We start from the raw sequence: 19033 nt of genomic DNA on the forward strand, positions 1-19033 counted from the left end.
AATATGGGTTTTTTAAAAACATGCACCGAAGGACAAATATAGGGATGCCAGATTTTTTAATATTTGTGCTAGAATGGCCTATAGTGGCTGAATAATGAATATCAAAAACCGGGTGAATCTGACAATTCTATATAGGGCTGATATTGGTTGCAAAGTGGCTACAAAATATCAGGTGAATCGAATTATTATGTAAAGGGTCAATATAGAAAATAAAACGGCCCTTTCAACCTTTATTGAGCTACAATTCCTGGATATTAGTCCAATGAGGGCCCAAGTTATTTTGCTGATAGGAAGTAGGTTAAAATTGTTAGACTTCTCACAAACAGTGGAATAGTTAGTAGGGAAAGAGGCAAGAGGAGACATGTCCCCCACCGCCAGTCTAAGAGGGGCGCCAAATTAAAAGTAAATTGCAGAGTAAAATGCTTTCCTCTTTTAAATATCTCCAGTTTCATTTGCAAACTTAGCCCCAGGACCTCTGGACACAAATATATTGTTTTTCGAAGGCTTAGTCGTCACATGAAATAATGCTTTTTGCAAACAATATGCTATTTTCAAAACTGCCATGAGTTTGCAACAGTTGTTTATGATTGTTAGGATAAGTTTAGCCTATCTAAAGCTAGCGCTATCTATGCTTATTCTGAAAATGGAGAAAAAAAAGTCAACAAAGAGAAAAGCCACAATTTTGTGGAAATGAAAAGAGTCTGTGGTCTAACATTTGTTGCCTTTAAATATTTACTCCAATGCTGCATTACCTGGGCTCATAAGAAATTGCAAAATCTAAGATTAAGGCAGTAATTTTGAAAATTTTCTTCTTGGTGGAAAAATATCACCAAATTGGCGATTTTTAAAAAAAGTTTAGTAGCTTTTAAAATAGTTAAGTCATTCGTCCGTTCTAAAGCCCAGATATTTCTTCACAGTTAGATGGTATGTACAGTTTAAAATCATTGTTTTGCTTCAAGTGAAAGGCACTTAAACTGCAGCTTTTAATTTTCCTTGGCGGCAGAGCTTCGAAAAACCATGTTAATACTGGCTGGTGTAACAATATTGATTTAACAAAAAACTGAAGATAATTAAAACGTATTTCAAATCAATTACTTAAATACGTCCTTGAGATATTGAGATGTGACAAAAACAAGCATTAAATTAAATTACTGCCTAATACGTTCGACTAAGGACATTATTCGAAGCGGGGGCGACAAAAACCCATTTAATTAGAAGAAAGAAACACTCTGGCGTTGGCATAATGAACTTAAATGACAATCTCAGAGGAAGAAAGTGCAGCAGGATGGGACATCCATGTCTGGTCCTTTCTGAGAATAGCTTTCGTTTCAGTATTCAAGAGCCATTAGTGTGGTGACAGAAATATGGCATATCGCTGAGTTAATGCGATGGTGCCATGTCAGCAAGGGGAAGCTAAGATTCTATAAATAAATACCCCTCAAAGAATGACAGGGAGAAATGGGTTCAAAACTCAGGTTTAATGGTTTCTGTTGTTGATCGTGAAGTAAAAAATTTATATTTAAATTAACAGGTTTCAATAATGTTACTTTACCCACAAAAAAGTAAAAACTGATTTAAAAAATTTATAAGTTTCTTAGCCTGTTTTCGAGAGGTGTATAATACTTTTGAATAATAGAACATACATGCTTCTTAACCTACCCCCCCCCCCCCCAANTCCAAAAAAAAAATTGCCAGTGATAGGTAGTATATATGTAAGAACAGCAAAAGCTTTATAATTTCAGACTTCACTTTTTTAGAAAAGCACGTTTGACATGGCACTAAATAAATATCATTAATAATTCGTGGTAATCACAGATATTTTACTCCTCCAGAAACCAAGTAGAAAACTAAATGGTTTCGCGGTTGTACTATTAGTTTTTCTTCAAGAATAAAAAAAGTTCTAAAAGATTACAGTTCTAAACTTTTACTTTTAAAGATCTAAAAGTATCAACTTTTACCACTCCAAGAATTTTAGGAAATGATTTCCAGTTAACTCCGAAGGATAAAATAACTGATAATAGAACGTAAAGAAATATTTCGAAAGGGTAAAAAAAAACTGGTAATAGAACATTTCATCCAGACATTATTATTTTTTTATCAGAGAGAGAGAGAAACATTTTTATTGACTACCATAACTTATTAGCAATGTATAGCGTATTCGACTTACAGAATTTGTAGCGCATTTAACTAATAACATTATTCATAAAAATTTAATGTATAAAATTACTTTTTATTTGCGAAAAAGTAAAAATCACAGATAGTTTACCTTCTTTCAACAATATTTTTTCTACAAGTTCTTTTTCCCCCTGCAACAAATCTTCTTATGATAAGTAGCAGACCTGTGACAGTGACACTTGGCACCATTACAAATGGTTGGACAAATAAGGTTCAAGAAACGAAGTTTTCCAGCTGACAAAATGTTATTTGACGATTGGAAATGAAAAAATTAATATGCAACGTTTAAAACTGACCCTATTCAAATCATAGCAAATAGTTCTGATATCACGCAATTATAGTCTATTGTCCCGATGCAGAAAAGTAGTAATTAATTCTATATAAAAACAAGTTAATCTTTTTTCTGTCAGCTACCACCAGAGTTAGATAAGATGAATAACTTTTTGGGAAAAAAAATCTCAATTAAAAAACTTTTGCGCGCATTGATTTAACTTTTGTAACTAATTTCAACACTTTCGTGGCCACCTCATTTTGGCAAAATTAGTTTGAAAATCACGGATTTTTTTTAATGTTTAATTTTTATAGAACTCTACATTGATTCATACAAGGATGAGTTTGGTAAAAAAAAAAGCTGAAAATAGAAATTCAAAAACATTTCTTAAATAAAGTATTATCCCTTTTAAAAATAAGTATTATCCAAAAGTATTTATCCACAAGTATTTATTCACAAGTATTTGTCCACAAAATGTTATCAACGTTTTAATAAAAATATAGATCCGAAATTTTGTTTATTTAAGTTTTGTGAATATGAATCCCAATGCATAATTTGTAAATCACACGAATACGAATTTCGACATTTAATTTTAAAATCGCTTGCATACAAATCTCGATATTTGATTTTAAAATCACGTGCATACGAATCTCGATGTTTGATTTTAAAATCACGTGCATACGAATCTCGATGTTTGATGTTAAAATTGAATAAATACGAATCTCGGTGTTTGATTTTAAAATTGCGTGAATACGAATCTCGGTGTTAGATTTTAAAATAGCGTGAATACGAGATCCGGTGTATAATTAAGTCACTTAAACACGAATCATGAAAGTGGCTTTTAGATCACATGAATATGAAAAGTGATATTTGATATAAAATCGAAAAGGTGCAAAACACGATGCGCTATCTTAAATTGCGTATATAGGAATCACGATATGTGATTTTAAATCATGTGAATGTAATTTTAAATCACCTTTGCATTGATAGTAAAAAGCGTGAAAATGAATCTTTATTTTTTCTTTATCTTTAGTAATAGTAAAAAATTTTCCGCGAACGACGTTTGAGAGTTCGTTTACATAATGTTGATGGTCTGGCCACCACTCATAAAGAATTACACAAAAATTGGGTATGGTCAGTCAACTCTATATGGACAGTTGCATGGCATTAAAGAAGTTTACATAGGTCAATGAGCTCGTAACGAAAGTTTCAAGTGATCATTATTTAAGGGAAGATCCAGAACAGGGTGCATCAACGCGTAAAGTAAAACATGCATGTAGTACACAATCATAAATATAATTTAAAACGAGATTTTTTTGGTTCCATAATAGCTCCACCACTAAGAGCTCTTAAGACGGATGCTGATATTAAAAACGATTGTTAATTACATTTAAATCTCCAGGCAATTAATCGTTTAAAAAAAATTTCAAATCTTATAACTAATAATCACAAATTTGATTTATGACAGAAACTTTTTGTGAGATCACGATAGCTCTTACGATGAAAGCAGATGTTAAAAGCAATTATTAAAATATATTAAAATCTCCTAGCAAATAATGGTTAAAATACTTTCAAATCTTACAGCTAATAATAGCAAATTTGATTTAAAACAAATTTTTAATGAGATCACGATAGCTTTTACGACGGAAGCTGTGATTAAAAACGACTGCTTAATACATTTAAATCTCCAGGCTAATGATAGCTTAAAAAAATTCAAATACTATAGTTCATGATCACAAATTTGATTTAAAACAGAAACTTTTTGTGCGATCACAATAGGTTTTACGACGGAAACTGAAATTAAAAGCTATTGTTAATATACATTGAAATCTTACGAACAACTGTTAAAATGTATTCAAATATCATACATAATAATAGTAAATTTGATTTAAAATGAAATTTTTTATGAGAACACGTTGGCTTTTACGAAGGAAACTGATATATCAAACGCGATTGTTAAAATAAATTCAAATCTCTTAGCAGATAATTATTAATATTTATTCAAATCTTGTAACTATTAATAACGAGTTCGATTTAAAGCAGAAACTTTTTGATAGATCATGATAGTTCTTGAGTTGGAATTAAAAGGGATCGTTAAAAAATGCATTCAAATATTTGAGTAATTAATCACTGATTTTTAAAAAAAAAAAAAAAAGAATCTTGTTGGATCATGACAGCTCTTAGAACGGAAGCTGTGATAATACGCGATTACTAAAATTGCACCGTTAACAAATAAAAGAAAATCATAGTCTATAACCAAGTAGCTCTTATCGGTAAAAGGCAAACATAATCGAATATGCTGAAGCACTTGTCTTCTTTTATTAAACACTCGACAAATAAAGTCCTTTAAATAAAACTGATAAGAGTGTTCAAAATCAAATATATATTGAAACATGGAAAAGAAAGCACTTTTTTTTTCCTCAAAATTAACTAAAACGAAAAATAATTTTTCAGACCCTTGCCTTAGTTGCATTAAGGATAATATACTTCACTATAAAGAATAAATATTTAAAAAAATAATCCCAACAAAGTGAAGCGGTAAGATATTACTTAATTAAAACCCTCATTTGTTTCACAAATATACAAATTGGAAATAAAAAGTGACAGGTTTCAAGCGCTCAAAAATAGACGCCCATTTTCAAGACTTGCCAGACGTGAATTAAAAGTTATTCGAAATATAAAATGTAAAGTTGCAAAAGAAAACCTCTTTTTTGGCAACTAACTTTTGGTTTTGTAAATTTCAAATCACTTTTGTTTCTTCTCATTTATGCCTGGCAAGATTTGAAAATTGGCACCTATTTTTTAGAGCCTGAAACGTGTCAATTATTTATTTCCAATTTGTATATTTTTCATCCAAATGAGGTTTTCAAACAAGTAGTATAAAGAACATAATTTCATTCTACGGATAAAATTAAAATTATTAGTTTAAAATAAAGTACAACATTACAATGGTTATAGTAAAATATTACCATAACACCTTAAAAGTTAAAAATACTACATTAATTTAATATATAAATTCAAGTGGTTATATATTTGTTTAAATTTTAATCTCAAACAATTTGATCAGTAGTCATTTTTTTTAATTTTCTCCGATTGGAAATATTTGGTAAAATTAAAATTATAATAAATTGGCAAATGCGATTTCGCCTTGATACGAATTCAAGGTTTCTTCTGAAAAATGATATTTGTTCTACTCTACAACAAAATAAATATTAGAAAAAAGAAGAAAAAACAGACTAAGAATACGATATAGGGATTTAAGGATAAAAAAAGAAGTCATTTTTTTTACTCATCGTCTCAGTTACCAGTCGCAGACAGATATTATCATTTAATCAGATGTAAAATAACGAATAGTCGAACACTATATATTGATGTAACTCATTTACTGATAGCAAACAGATGAAGGAGTTATTTATTATTTTTAAAGTGTATTTTTTAGGAACGTGTGTAATGCTTTCAGGGGTAGATAAAATAAAAAATATGTTACAGAGCAATGAAGGGGGGAAAACTAGGCACTATCACATAAAACACATGACCTAAATGCATTATTTTTTATTCATTGTATGTCACAGTAACTAACTGAGGTAATTAAATATTAAAACAAATTACTATCTCCCTAGTTAAAAATATAAAAAAATAAAGTGTTAATTTCCAGTTAACGCTTTACAATTATAAAAGTTAGATTATTTCTAATTTGATAAGTGATAAAAACTAGATTTAACAAATTGATCAGCAGGTGTTCATAAGTAAATTAAAAATACAAAAAGATTCCTCTAAAACTATTTTTAAAACACAGAAAATTTCTATAGTAACAAATGGGCTTTTTATTTACTAACTACCACCCTTTTTTTTTAAAAAAAAAAAAAAAAAAAAAAAAAAAAGGAGGCACGGCTATTCGACCCTAGCAACAGTTTTACCTTGGCACCAATCGGGGCACCAATCGGGCTCAAAATTGGCTCCATATGGATCAATATTGGAATGTCAAGAATTTTTTTTTTTTTGGTCCTATATAGGGCCAATAGCCTCTATATAGCCATTATGGGGCCTATATTGGCTGAATATCGGGTGAGTATAAAATATCGGGTGAATCTAACAACTCTATGTAGGGTCATTATTAGTTGTAAATTGGCTGTAAGATATCGGGTGTGAATCGAACAATTCTATAGAAGGCCAAAATTGGTTGTAAATTGGTTGTAAACTATTGGGTGTGAATCGGGCAATTCTATAGAAGACCAATATCGGAAAATAACGGCCCTTTGAACTCTTATTGAGTCCCGATTCGTGAATGTTGATCCAATGAGGGCCCAAATTATTTTGCTGCTAGGGGATATGTGATTTTTTTTTTCGTTATTAGTTAATTTAATTGTTTTGTTATTTTTACAATTAAAACACTTCACAAAATAGTAATCAAACAATCAAATATGTTTGAAAGATATCTTTAATGAAACATCCTATTAAGAAAAATTTCTTTCTCTCTCATTTTTATTTATTACATTTAGTTTTAGTTTTTGAATCCATAAACATTTACGAAAATTATTCGCTCAAGTGGTAGCGAGATAACAATTGAGTTAAAAATTAATGGCTGAAATTTTTATTATTTTTTAATTTTGTCAGAACTTAAAGAGGCCACCATATTGATATTGCGCATATGTTTAGTTTATATAAGTGAAATGGCGGTCAAAATTACTTTTAATTCAATTTAAATCTGACTATAATTCCAAGAATAGCATACTGTTAGAAAGAAAGAATAAAAGAATTTTCTCCGAGAACAGCATATTGTTAGAAATGAAATCTATGACGAATACATAAAAGGCAGCCACGGTAACAAACAATGCAATATTCTTTTAAGTTTTAATAAACCTTAAGCCTTTATTTAGAAAATTTATTTCTTTATAAGTAGTTGTTTCTCCATTTCAAGCGCTGCAGTGACAGGAAGATTTGAAAGTAAAACGCATATGAAGAAAAACTAGTAGCAAACTCATTTCATTTATTGCTGGTTCTCGTGAGGAGTTAAATAGGCTTTTTCCATTCTTATTTATAACTATTTGCTGCATCTTGATTAAAGAAAAAGAAAGACTTACACTCATATTACAACAATTAAACTTAATAGTGCATTTTCCCGAAAAAGATAAAAACTGGTAAATTTATTATTTAATTTTTTTAAATTTATTACTGTGATGCAGACATTTGTAATCCTCGAGTAATATCAGCTGTTATATCTAAAATTATACAATGGCAATATCTTTTAAAAACTTATGACGTAGTTATTATTATTTTTTTTTAAATGATCGAGTTAGCTTATGTAACCATTCTCTACCACCTTCTTTTTCTCAAAAAAATACTTCAGTCGTCATTAGCAGAGAATGGGTTAATAAACTATTTATAACTACTGCTATAATTTTATTGATTATAAGATAAGACTTCATTGGCATTTACCTAGCTAAAATATTGTATTAAAAATACTTTATTAATTCTTAAAAGACTCAATTAATAATTTGGAAGGAAAAATAAAGAGTATAAAGCCTTCAGAGTAACAAGAATGGGGTTTGTTGATTTGATTTGATTTATTGGTTTACATATATTTGCAGGCTTGTGTGCTCAATTTAGGTAGGCTTATAAGCCTTTGCCAAATAGAAGGACAAAAAGCTCAATATACAGAGAAGTACAGCACTAAGATACATCCAGGGTAAAGGCGGGATTCGAACCCGCTACCTCCATGCTTTGCACAGCGTGTAGGTAGCGGGTTCGAATCCCGCCGGAGTGCGGTATCTGTTACCCCACAGCGTGGAGGTAGCAGATACCGCTCGGCCAGGGAGGCCCCAATGGGGTTTGTTAAGAGCTTGAAAACCTTTTACTAAATTATTCACAATATGAAATTGGTGTATTTTTTTTAAAATCCTAGGAAATGAAAATTTTAGTTGAAAAACATTTTAACTTGTTAAAATGAACCAGTTTAGAAAAATTACCAAAACAAAAAATTAGGGGCTTAAATAATGAAAATTATACATATACAAATATTTAAAATTCGAAAAAACTTAACGAAGTAAATAAAAATAAAGGAGTTTGAAACAATTATGTATAGAGAAAAAAAAAATTTCTTTTAATTACTATCGTCTGATAGTAGCTAAATATACATTTATTCGAATTTGTCCTAGGTATATAATTTTACTAATTACATATTTTCATTGCACGAGGAAACATACGTCGAAATTATCATAGTATATTTTAAAATATGATATGATATTATCTTATGAGCTGTTATTTTAATCCTTTTCAAAAAAAATTAATCCTTTTTAATCCTTTAAAAAAACTGTTGATACAGGCAGAAAAAAAACAATTAAATGAAACAATTATTATTAAATGAACGCATACGTTGTTTTTGTAGTATTATTCGCACACAACTATTTTTTAAAACAATTTTTAACTAATTTTATACGTAATAATCAAACAAAAATGTAAAATTTAGGAAGTCCTGTAATATTTATCTAAGAAATAATCATGTAAATCATGATGTAGAAAAGATTTGTTTGATAAGTTCTTGAATTTATTAAAATAATTTTTTAAGTTACAAACTCATTTTATTCAGATTTTATTTTTATTGTACAGATTTTTGTTCAATTATTTGTGGCCAAAAAGATTTACAAAGTTAATAATTTTAAAATTAATAAATAGTTACAATGGAAGCACAAATTTCTGAAATGAATCAAAATGTATAAAAACAGTTAATTTTTTATGATTAGTACATTAATTAATTTTTTTCAATATTAGTATTCATTCAGAAAAGTAATATTTTTATTCCTTACTTAAAATAGATCATAATTGCAAAAAGTAAATAAAAACTATTTTTAAAGCAGCTTTATGAAATCTATTCATAAGATTTTATTGTCAATAAAAGAAAACAATGAAACTATTTATAGTAATTTCTTTTTAAGTATTTCAAAGAGTATGGTTAGCATATAATTATTTTCACAATACATTTAGTTTATTCAATCTCATGCTGTTAATAAACCAATTGTTCTCCATAGTAAGAAAGATAATAATTGTTTAGTAAAAATCATAATTTATACTACTCCGTTAAATCTTTTTCTTTTTTTTTTCCATTTGTGAAGATTTTTTAAAATAAAAGAATGTCAATAAAAAATAAACAAAGAAACAATTTTTAATAATTTATGTTGATAATTTTAATTATTTCATATAATTATTTTCACAAAATAAATTGTAAAATCATATTATATATAGATATATAATCAATCAAATTGTATAATCATATCGCTATCAAAAACAAATTGAAAAAATATAATTATAGAAATTTTAAACAAACTATTCTAAATGTTCAAAAATATAATAATTTGCTTATTTTGTATCACAATTTGTATTATATGTTTAAATGTTTTTTATTTCATAAATTTTTATTTAAAACAATTTTTAGCAGAAATTATGTACCTTACCATTTTTAATTTAATAAACAAATAGCGACAATTATAAAAGTAAATTTTTATAAAGCTATATTCAATCGATATGATAACAAAAACAAACACTTGCTTTTAATTAAACAATCATGAATTAAAACAATTTAAATCACTAATAATAGTTTTTGAAATGTTTTGTTTTCCTTTTTTGTAAATTTTCGTTAAAATATATATTTTATTGAAAATTATTTTAATATATATTTGTAATTTAATAAATGATTTATTTAATGTTTTCCCTTAATGGATATGGATAAAATATATTTTAAAACTATAACATAATCATAATCAGATGATGAACGAATAAGTCATAATCATCCACAAACGATATTATACGATTTCATTCATGGAATAATAAATCCTCATCTCATTTCATGCATTGTAAGGAAGTTTCCTACATTTCATCTAAAATAGTATGTGTATAACAGAGAAAACAACATTACACATTTGTTCATCTTTCACCCAAAATAGCCCCTCCCCCTTTCTGCCTTTAAAAATCAGATGATTCAAACATTCTGTTCCATTCATTTCAACAAACATTAAAAAATTTCAACTCACCAGGCGTCCAATACAGCAGGATCAACAAAAGAAAAATACCACTAAACATGGTGAATCTTTGTTCAGAATTTTGTCTTCAAACACGGTGGTAAACATAACGAAAACACAGCCGTTTTAGAATTATCGCCGGTGACTTGGTCCGCTTTGAAGAGTGTCATGGCGGCCTCTGCAAGGACCGCCTTGTTTCTTCCGAAAACCCCCTCAGTTTCGTTTTTGCCCCCCTTCCGCTTCGGTATCGGTTTGTGTCAGTCCGCGGATTACGAAGGCCTTTGCGTAGCAACCGTCTTGGTGACTCGGTGGAACTATATTATTGCGCAGGGATAATTAAACTCTACGACACCTATTAGCAGAGAGAAGAAGATTTTCTAGCAATTAACAGTTCAGCTGGTGACGGTGTGTCCGAGTCGAAATGCTTATCCTGCAAAACAACATCTGCGCAAAATTGAAGATGTATCTTTATCATTTTAATTAAATATAATATTGTTTGTTTTTTTGCGAAAAGGCACAAATTTAATTTTCTTAATTTCAAACTTCTTTTAAAGTTTTAAAAATTGATAGAAATTAATTAAAAAAAAAAGAAAGTGTAGATTTATTTATTTCTTCAATTATTACCGAAAAATAGACTTTCTATTTTGATAATTTAATTTTTAAAGAAACTTCCTGAAAAACATTTTCATTAAATGTGAAGGAAAAAAAACTCGATTTTTTTTTTTTTTTTTTTAAATATTATTAGCGTAGAGAGGGATTTTCTAGCAATTAAGTAATCTGTTGGGAACGGTACGTTCTTGTCGAAATGTTTATCCTGCAGAAATTTGAAATTTTGCCTGTGTATTTTTAATTAGATGAACTAATTTGATTTTTTGAGAAAAGGCACTACGATCAAATTTGGTTAAATCTTCCTATAGAATACTATGTATTGAAAGATTTTAAATTTTCCTATTTATACTAGATAGGACTTCTTTTGAAATTATAAAAATTGTTGATGATTATTAAAAAAAAAAAAAACGATAATTGAATACAAGATAACTGAAATTTTAAAGATAGTTTTCAGAAAATATTTTAATCATGTAAGGAAAAAAACTTTTTTCTTAATGGCACAGTGAAGAAGATTTTCTGGCAGTTAATTGGTGACAGTATGCCCGAGTCAAAATGTTTATCCTTTGAAAATTCAAAATTTTACCAGTGTATTTTTAATTAAATACGCTAATTTAATTTTTTGTGAAACGGCAGAAATATCACATTTGTTTAAATCTTCCAATAAGATACTGTATATTGAAAGATTTGAAATTTTTCTATTTGTACTAGGTCGAACTTTGTTTGAAATTTATGGTTTTTTTTATCATTAAAAAAATACAATTAACTGGAAACTATTAAAAAAAACATAATTGAATATTTGATAATTGAAATTTTATTGCTTCCAGAGAATATTTTCGTCTATTGTATAAAGGGAATGGAAAAAACAAATCGATTTCAATTTTTTTTTTTTTTTTATTCGAGGAAGAATACTATTAAGTATCCATTTTCTAACAAATAGATGCATTTTTCTCTATTTATCTTTATTTGTTCTCATTACGAATATGATATTATTTAAAATTTTAAGAAGGAAAAAAATTGCAAATAACTTTATGCATAGACTGCAACTACTACGGATTCTCTGTAGTCTCAGAAGGAAAAAAACTTTTCCTTGCAATATCAGGTGTAATGTATTTATACTTTAATAAATTAAAATTAAAAGAATTATGTCCACTAAACACAACTAATTTAAACAGATGCATTTAAAATAATATAGACGAATACTTAAGTTTTGAAGGTCTAATGTAATTTTTTTGTTTTAAATATTTGTCTGTTTCAAAATATTCTGCTATAAATCCCTACTACTGAAAAAAATAATTCGAAACTGAGCAGTAGTTGGAGTCTCTGTTTACTTCATGCATTTTGTGGAATGGGGTGTGGGAAAAACTGCTAAAATATTATTTTACAAATTTCCGAAATATTATTTCATAAAGGTCACGGTTTCCATGTGACTTACAAATTTAAAAAATAATATTGTCGAAATTGAAACAAGTGTCAATATTTTAATACAATTGTGACTACCACTACATATTATAATAGGAGTTATATCTGTATAACAATTCTTTTTTTCTGCAATGAACGTTAAAGTGAGTCTTATCCTATACTGTGTTGCGAGCATATAAGACCGATCAAACTCTGGGTAACAGGGTTGCCACGGGCAACTAAAAATGCAAAAACTGCTGCTAATAAAATTCAAAATTATATTAAAAGAAATTAAAATTAACAACTATTTAAGCATTTTTTTTCAGTTTATTATTGAAAGTGAAGACAATGAAAGTTTTTGTTTTAAATATGAATAATATTCTAAAATAGTGAGCAGGTAAGATCCAATCAAAGTCGGGGTAGCAGGGTTGCCACTGGCAACTAAAAATGCAAAAAGTACTGCTAATAAAATTCAAAATTATATTAAAAGAGAAACATCATCTTCGGAGTATCGGTTAAATGCATACCTGGCAGTGAACCTTAGAAAAGCATTGATATAGGACGTACCGGGCAGTGGTCCTTAACTAGACCAGTATATATTTTTGACATTTACCAAAGCGACTATGGGATTGTCAACATTCACCGGTGGAAGTTAATAACCACCAATTTCGGTCTTCCACAATAACATGTACATTTAATGTATTTTATCTCCCCAAGCATTTTTAAATTAAGTTTCTTGAAGTCAGAGTGTTTAACTTAATTTTATTACATATTTATATTTTTTATTGGTGCATTAACTTTTTATAACCGTAGATTTTTTAAATGTAATTTATCTAAGTGAAAAAGAAAAAGTTAGCAAAAAGTGGCTAGCAAATGAAAAGGGCCAATCAGTATCGGTCATTGACTCATTAGGCTTGAAGAAAAAGTGGCTACTAAGTCAACCGGCCACTGGCTACTAGCTGAAAATCTGAATTTTCAGATCTACCTCAATGCCGTAGTTCTCAGTAATTTTAAAAACCTATAAAAAAAATTTAAAAAAAACAAGCTTAAGATTTGAAAAGGTATTTCTTTATTTCCTGAGAAAATATATGATGAGGTATTTTGGAACTTTTTAATATTACACGGGAGAAAAAAATTTAAAATAAGATTTGAAATAATTGATTTTTTTTTCTTAACTTGAGAAATAATAGTTTTACAAACAAAGCATTAAGCTAACACTAATTGCTAGTACTGTTTTATATGTTATAATGAGGCTAGGATATTGATAAACTGAAATTCTTTAAAAAAAAATCTTTAAGAAAAATGAGAAAAAAAGTATTTAAGAATCATTAAAAAATACTTTAAAACAAAAATAATGTCATTAAAAATGTTCGAAAAACATATCTTATAATAACTTTTTCATAAGAAAGGAAATTATAAATTTCAAATTACGCATTTAAGAGAAAATAAAGTAATAATTAAAATTAATGTGTAATTTATGAAAAAATAAAAAAATTTTAAATGCCTAAGTAAGATTAAAAAGTATTTAATAATTTTTAGTAAATATCTTCAAGAACATGAGAATTGCATTGTATTATTAAATGCTTTTTTATGTTCTTCAATTTGAAAAATTGAGTCTTATATATCTGGAAAAACTACATCATCGACACCTAAATCAATGGGATTCAATACAAAATTCACTCATATTTATTTAAAAAAATTAAATACGCAAGCAAAATGCTCTTAAAATGAAAGTTTTTCTCAAAATTTTAAAAAATGTATTAAAAATAGAAGAAAAAAATCTAGAAAGTGAGAAATGGCTTAAAACTATGAATTTAACTACCTTTTAAACGAAAGAAGAAGAAAAACGAAAATGCGAAAAAATACAAAAGAAAATGCCTTTATCATCAACTTCACTTCCTAGTTCTATTTATAATGGGATACTTGCAAGCGACGTCACGCGTGGGTCATCCAATCAGGTTCGACAAACACGCGTGATGTCGCTTGCAGACATTCGATTAAATCTGATCCAAATTTATTTAGAGTGATAATAAATCCAAGCTTTAAAGTCAAAACATAAACACTATCCAAATGATTAGTTACAAGTATCTAATTCATATAACTCCTCGCTTCATTTTCAGTTCATAATATCCTAGAAACATAGCAACGAACTATTTTGATAGCATCATTAACCCTTTCTGGGCCGCGTTGCCGGTCTGGCAACTCTAATTCATCAAATGCTACAAACCACTAGAAATGTAAAACTAATTGCGTTTAAACGTTTAGCAACCGCTATTCTTTTAACCGGTATTGAATTGAGAGAGTCCGTCGATAGCGTCATCTGGTCGGACCATTGATGTTGAAGGACTGGAAGAGGAATCAATGTCACCAGGGTTCATGGACTTTGCATTCAAGATTTCTGACCATTTCATGCTGACCACTGATCGACCATTTTCCTTTTCGAGTGAGTAATACGTATTTCATTCTCTTGCAATTATGTTTGGATGTGGCAAAGGAGGTAAAGTTTAGATTTGACCATTTCATTTTAATTACTGCAAAAATGTTTTCTCGACGCTGCGGACGTGGCGGCAAGATTACTCACCCACCCACCAAGAGAATTGTAATACCGGTGATATATCCCAACTACATAAAGCCAGATGCTAAGCCCGGTGAAATTTTTGAAGATGAATATGGACACTTCCATTGCTGGTCCAAAAGAGGAAGTTACTGCACGCTCAGCGATTTTAAAGTGCCTGAAAGAGCTGTAAGACCATATTATTCGGCCAATTCAATTCCGGTAACTCAACAAATTGCGCCTGAAATGCCGACTACATCAGCTGACGCCCCAGCTATGGAAATCAACGATGACGACCAGCATATGCAACAGACTAAAGAAGTTTCGACCTCTGATTCAGAAAGTATTAACAAAAACAACATAGAACCTCCTACAAAGAAAAGGAAAAAGAAGAAAAAGCCAGCGGATGTCAAAAAAACCTGATAATTACACAACCACGACTACAAATAGCTGCTCCTCTTTACCGCTAGAGACCGCCACTATCTTAGCAACATCAGAATCCAAAGAGGATTTCAACAAAGCTCCAAATCCACCCTCAACTTCAGTGAAAGTTCTACATATCAAGTTTGCAAAAGTTTTAATCCGTGGACTACCAGTTGACTTCAAAACAGAGGATATTTCCCTTGAATTAGGGAAATTAAACATCGAAACCCACCACGTAATACAGTTAAAAAGAAGAGTAGGAGGAAAATACAGGCTCCTCCCACTTTTTCTCACAATCCTTAAAGAAACGGAGAATCACCGGCAAATTTTCACCATAACAGACATACAGCGGATACCAGTCCGAGTAGAGCGTTTTCGTGGCAGTCGAGGACCGCTGCAGTGTTTTAATTGCCAGGAATACGGCCACGCTCAACGGACATGCAATGCACCTCCCAGATGCGTGAAATGCGCTGATAACCACCGATCCTTCGATTGTCGTAAGGATAGACTCACACCACCAAAGTGCTGCAACTGTGGAGAAATTCACACCGCAAACTACACGGGATGCAAAGCCCGCCCCAGCAGGAAGAGCCCTCGTTCTGTTCCTTCTACACCAGCCAAATTGGCTCACAGACTTGTATCACTAGTGAAAGAGCTGCAAAACCTACTAAAAATGAAGAAGTGTTTCGTCTTTTGCAAAGGATCCTAGGTTAGACAGCTCTAGTTCAATGACATATTATTTCTCAATTCCGGACTTTTAATTTCAACATTGAACTCTAAATTCTACACTTTCAATATATATCTTAATTAAACATGTGCTAGTTAAATGTAGAAATTTAATATGTATCAATTTCTGCTAATGCTTATTTATGTCAACCTATGTATATATATTACAAATTATGTTTATATTTATATATGTCAACAGATGTCAACTTAGATTCGATATTCAAATGTTATATTTACTATATTTATTTACGTCAACCTATGTATATATATTTCAAATTATGTTTATATTTATATGCGTCAATTTAGATTCGATATTCAAATGTTATATCTACTATAGTTATCTATGTCAATCTATGTATATATATTTCAAATTATGTTTTTATTTATATGTGTAAATTTAGTTTCGATATTCAAATGTTTATTTACCCAAGCAAAGTGCTTGTAATTTTGTATTAGCAACCACATCGACTGCTAAATTCAAAATGTTATCACTTTAAACTTATGTAAATTTCTAGATGTATGGGATAGGGGCCGTTGCGCGGCCCAGGTGTCCAATTTTTTATAAATAAAGTAAAGTAAGCAATTCTTTTAACCGGGGTTTCTTAAACTTTTTGGTGTGGTGATCCCATAGGCGTGGCAAAAATTAAAAAGGAGCGTGGCACGTCATGCGTAATTGAGCTGTCTGTTTCTTTCTTTGTACTGCAATATGCTATGCAGTCTTAGGTCATTAAATTTTTATTTTAAGACACAGAACAATGTGAAAATTTTAAATAAGTAACAAATTTCGAAATATAAAACAATAATAAAAATGGGTCGAAGCGTTTTAATTTTTTCTTTGTCCGCATTGTCTTATCTTTATCTATTTTCCGATGCATTGTGTAAAAATACTCAGTAGTTATAAAATCATTATAATAAGTTAGAAAAATATCAAAATTACTAACATTTTTGTGCAAACCTACTGCAGGTACTGCGACCCCTGTTGACGTCGCGACCCACAGTTTAGGAAACTCTGCTTTAAATAACAAAGAGTTAAAGTGTGTCGTTCACTTTGAAATGTATTGTCTAAGGTCGCTCTAGCTCATGGCTCAGATCGACCCCCACTTTTGTTAAATAGACCCATGGGGGTCTATATAGACCACTTTGGCGACCTCTGCTCTAGCTAATGTCTACCTGACTAAAATATTTAATCGAAATTTTCTGTTCCGGAGGAAAGGGTTAAATAAATCAATTTTAAATCTAGTTTTAAATCACATGTTTGTTTTTTATCGCAATCTTTTGTTTAATATTTTATTTCTTCAAACCCCTAATCTAACCTTGCCATTTATTTTTTCTCGCTAACGAGCGTCGCCTCACCACGCCCAAATAACAAAATGATTGAAAGTTGAGGACTGCTTTTGGTGTGAAGCTGGTTTTCGATCACGCTATTTTGACTGTCGAATAAAAAAATAAAAATAATAAAAACTGATACGTAAGATTGATTTAATCGTAATTGCCATGTAGAATTTTTCGCTTTCTCTTTGCCAGAGGCCAGTTATTATAATGCACTGTAATAATACTCAATTATAAATGCGATTACAATTAGATTTAAATCTTTGATTTCTATCGAACTGTAATGATCTGCGATAAAATGAATATCCGGAAAAAAGAAACGAAAAACGGTATGTACAATTGAGTAAATAAAAAAAACGATTATTATTTATCTCAACAATATTTGAAAATCGTTCAATTATAATCTACTTATTCATAGATTTTTGCTCTTACCTTAGCAATAGAAATTTCATTAATTTTAATTACCTCTTACTATTATTCAAAGGGTTCTCTGATTTTAAATATTAACCTTTTGTACTCAATTGTCTCTCTCTCTATATATATATACATATATATATATATCACCGCTACATGTAAATTATTCAAAAGTTAATATGAAGTGCTACTTTGTTCCAGCTCCCTAGTGGTAAAGTTTTAAAATATCGGCAAAATTACCAAACATTCCCAAAGCTTTTGTTTTTAATTGCCTATAAAATTAAATATAATTGAAACAATTTACTCCTGGTTTTTAATAAGAGTATTTTAATTTTCTAATATCCAATTTACTCCATTTTGTAAGAAATTTTTTTCAAATAGTAGCGACATTTCTTTTTTTTTCTTCGGTATAATTGGTTTATTAAATTTGATTTATTGTTAGATTTGTTTTAAATTTTATTAAATTTATCTTATTAAATTTGTTTTGGTTCATTAAATTTGTTTCTGGTTCATTAAATTGGATTTTTTTTCTTCCTCCACTACATACAAATAATTCGTAAGGTCATGAAAATTGATTTTTTTTTCATTAACTTCTCCGAAGTATTCTATTTTTATATTTAATTTGGTAATAAAACTTGTCAATTCATACTTGTTTCTTATTTTTTAACAAAAATTGATTTTAAATAATATTTAACTGATAATTTTTTAAAATTTTTTTTCCAGGTATTATTATTATTAATTATATTATTATTAATTATAGTATTAATTATATTATATTATTATTAATTATAGTATTAATTATATTATATTATTATTAATTATATTATATTACTATTAATTATATTATATTATTATTAATTACTAGGAGGCTTCGCCCCCTGCTCGCTGGTGCTCGCCAACCCCCGAAACTGCTTTCGCAGTTCATTTCGGATTGCTTCGCAATCCGATACTCGCTTTGCTCGCTCATTGGATACGTTCTTAACGTCTAGCTTTTGTATACTTTTTTGAACACTGAAGTTCCGAAAACTTTTCACTGTAGAAAATTCTAAACCTGTGCATTTCAATATTAATTTGAAATTGCAAACAGTTCACATATTTTTCTTAATCACACTATTCTAAATT

At 29.2% G+C, this 19033-nt stretch overlaps 1 protein-coding gene across 1 annotated transcript in view; it reads right to left on the minus strand.

Moving 5' to 3' along the window:
- Window positions 1–10731, minus strand: part of LOC107436909 (transmembrane protein 132C dtn) — an 83803-nt gene extending 73072 nt beyond the window's left edge. The window contains exon 1 of the mRNA XM_043048436.2: window positions 10471–10731. Coding sequence (XP_042904370.1) covers window positions 10471–10519 — 49 coding nt within the window. The 5' untranslated portion in view covers window positions 10520–10731. The remainder of the gene's footprint in view (window positions 1–10470) is intronic.
- Between the last annotated feature and the right edge of the window lie 8302 nt (window positions 10732–19033).

The sequence above is a fragment of the Parasteatoda tepidariorum genome, chromosome 5, assembly GCF_043381705.1.
Source record: "Parasteatoda tepidariorum isolate YZ-2023 chromosome 5, CAS_Ptep_4.0, whole genome shotgun sequence".
NCBI classification, from domain to species: domain Eukaryota; kingdom Metazoa; phylum Arthropoda; class Arachnida; order Araneae; family Theridiidae; genus Parasteatoda; species Parasteatoda tepidariorum.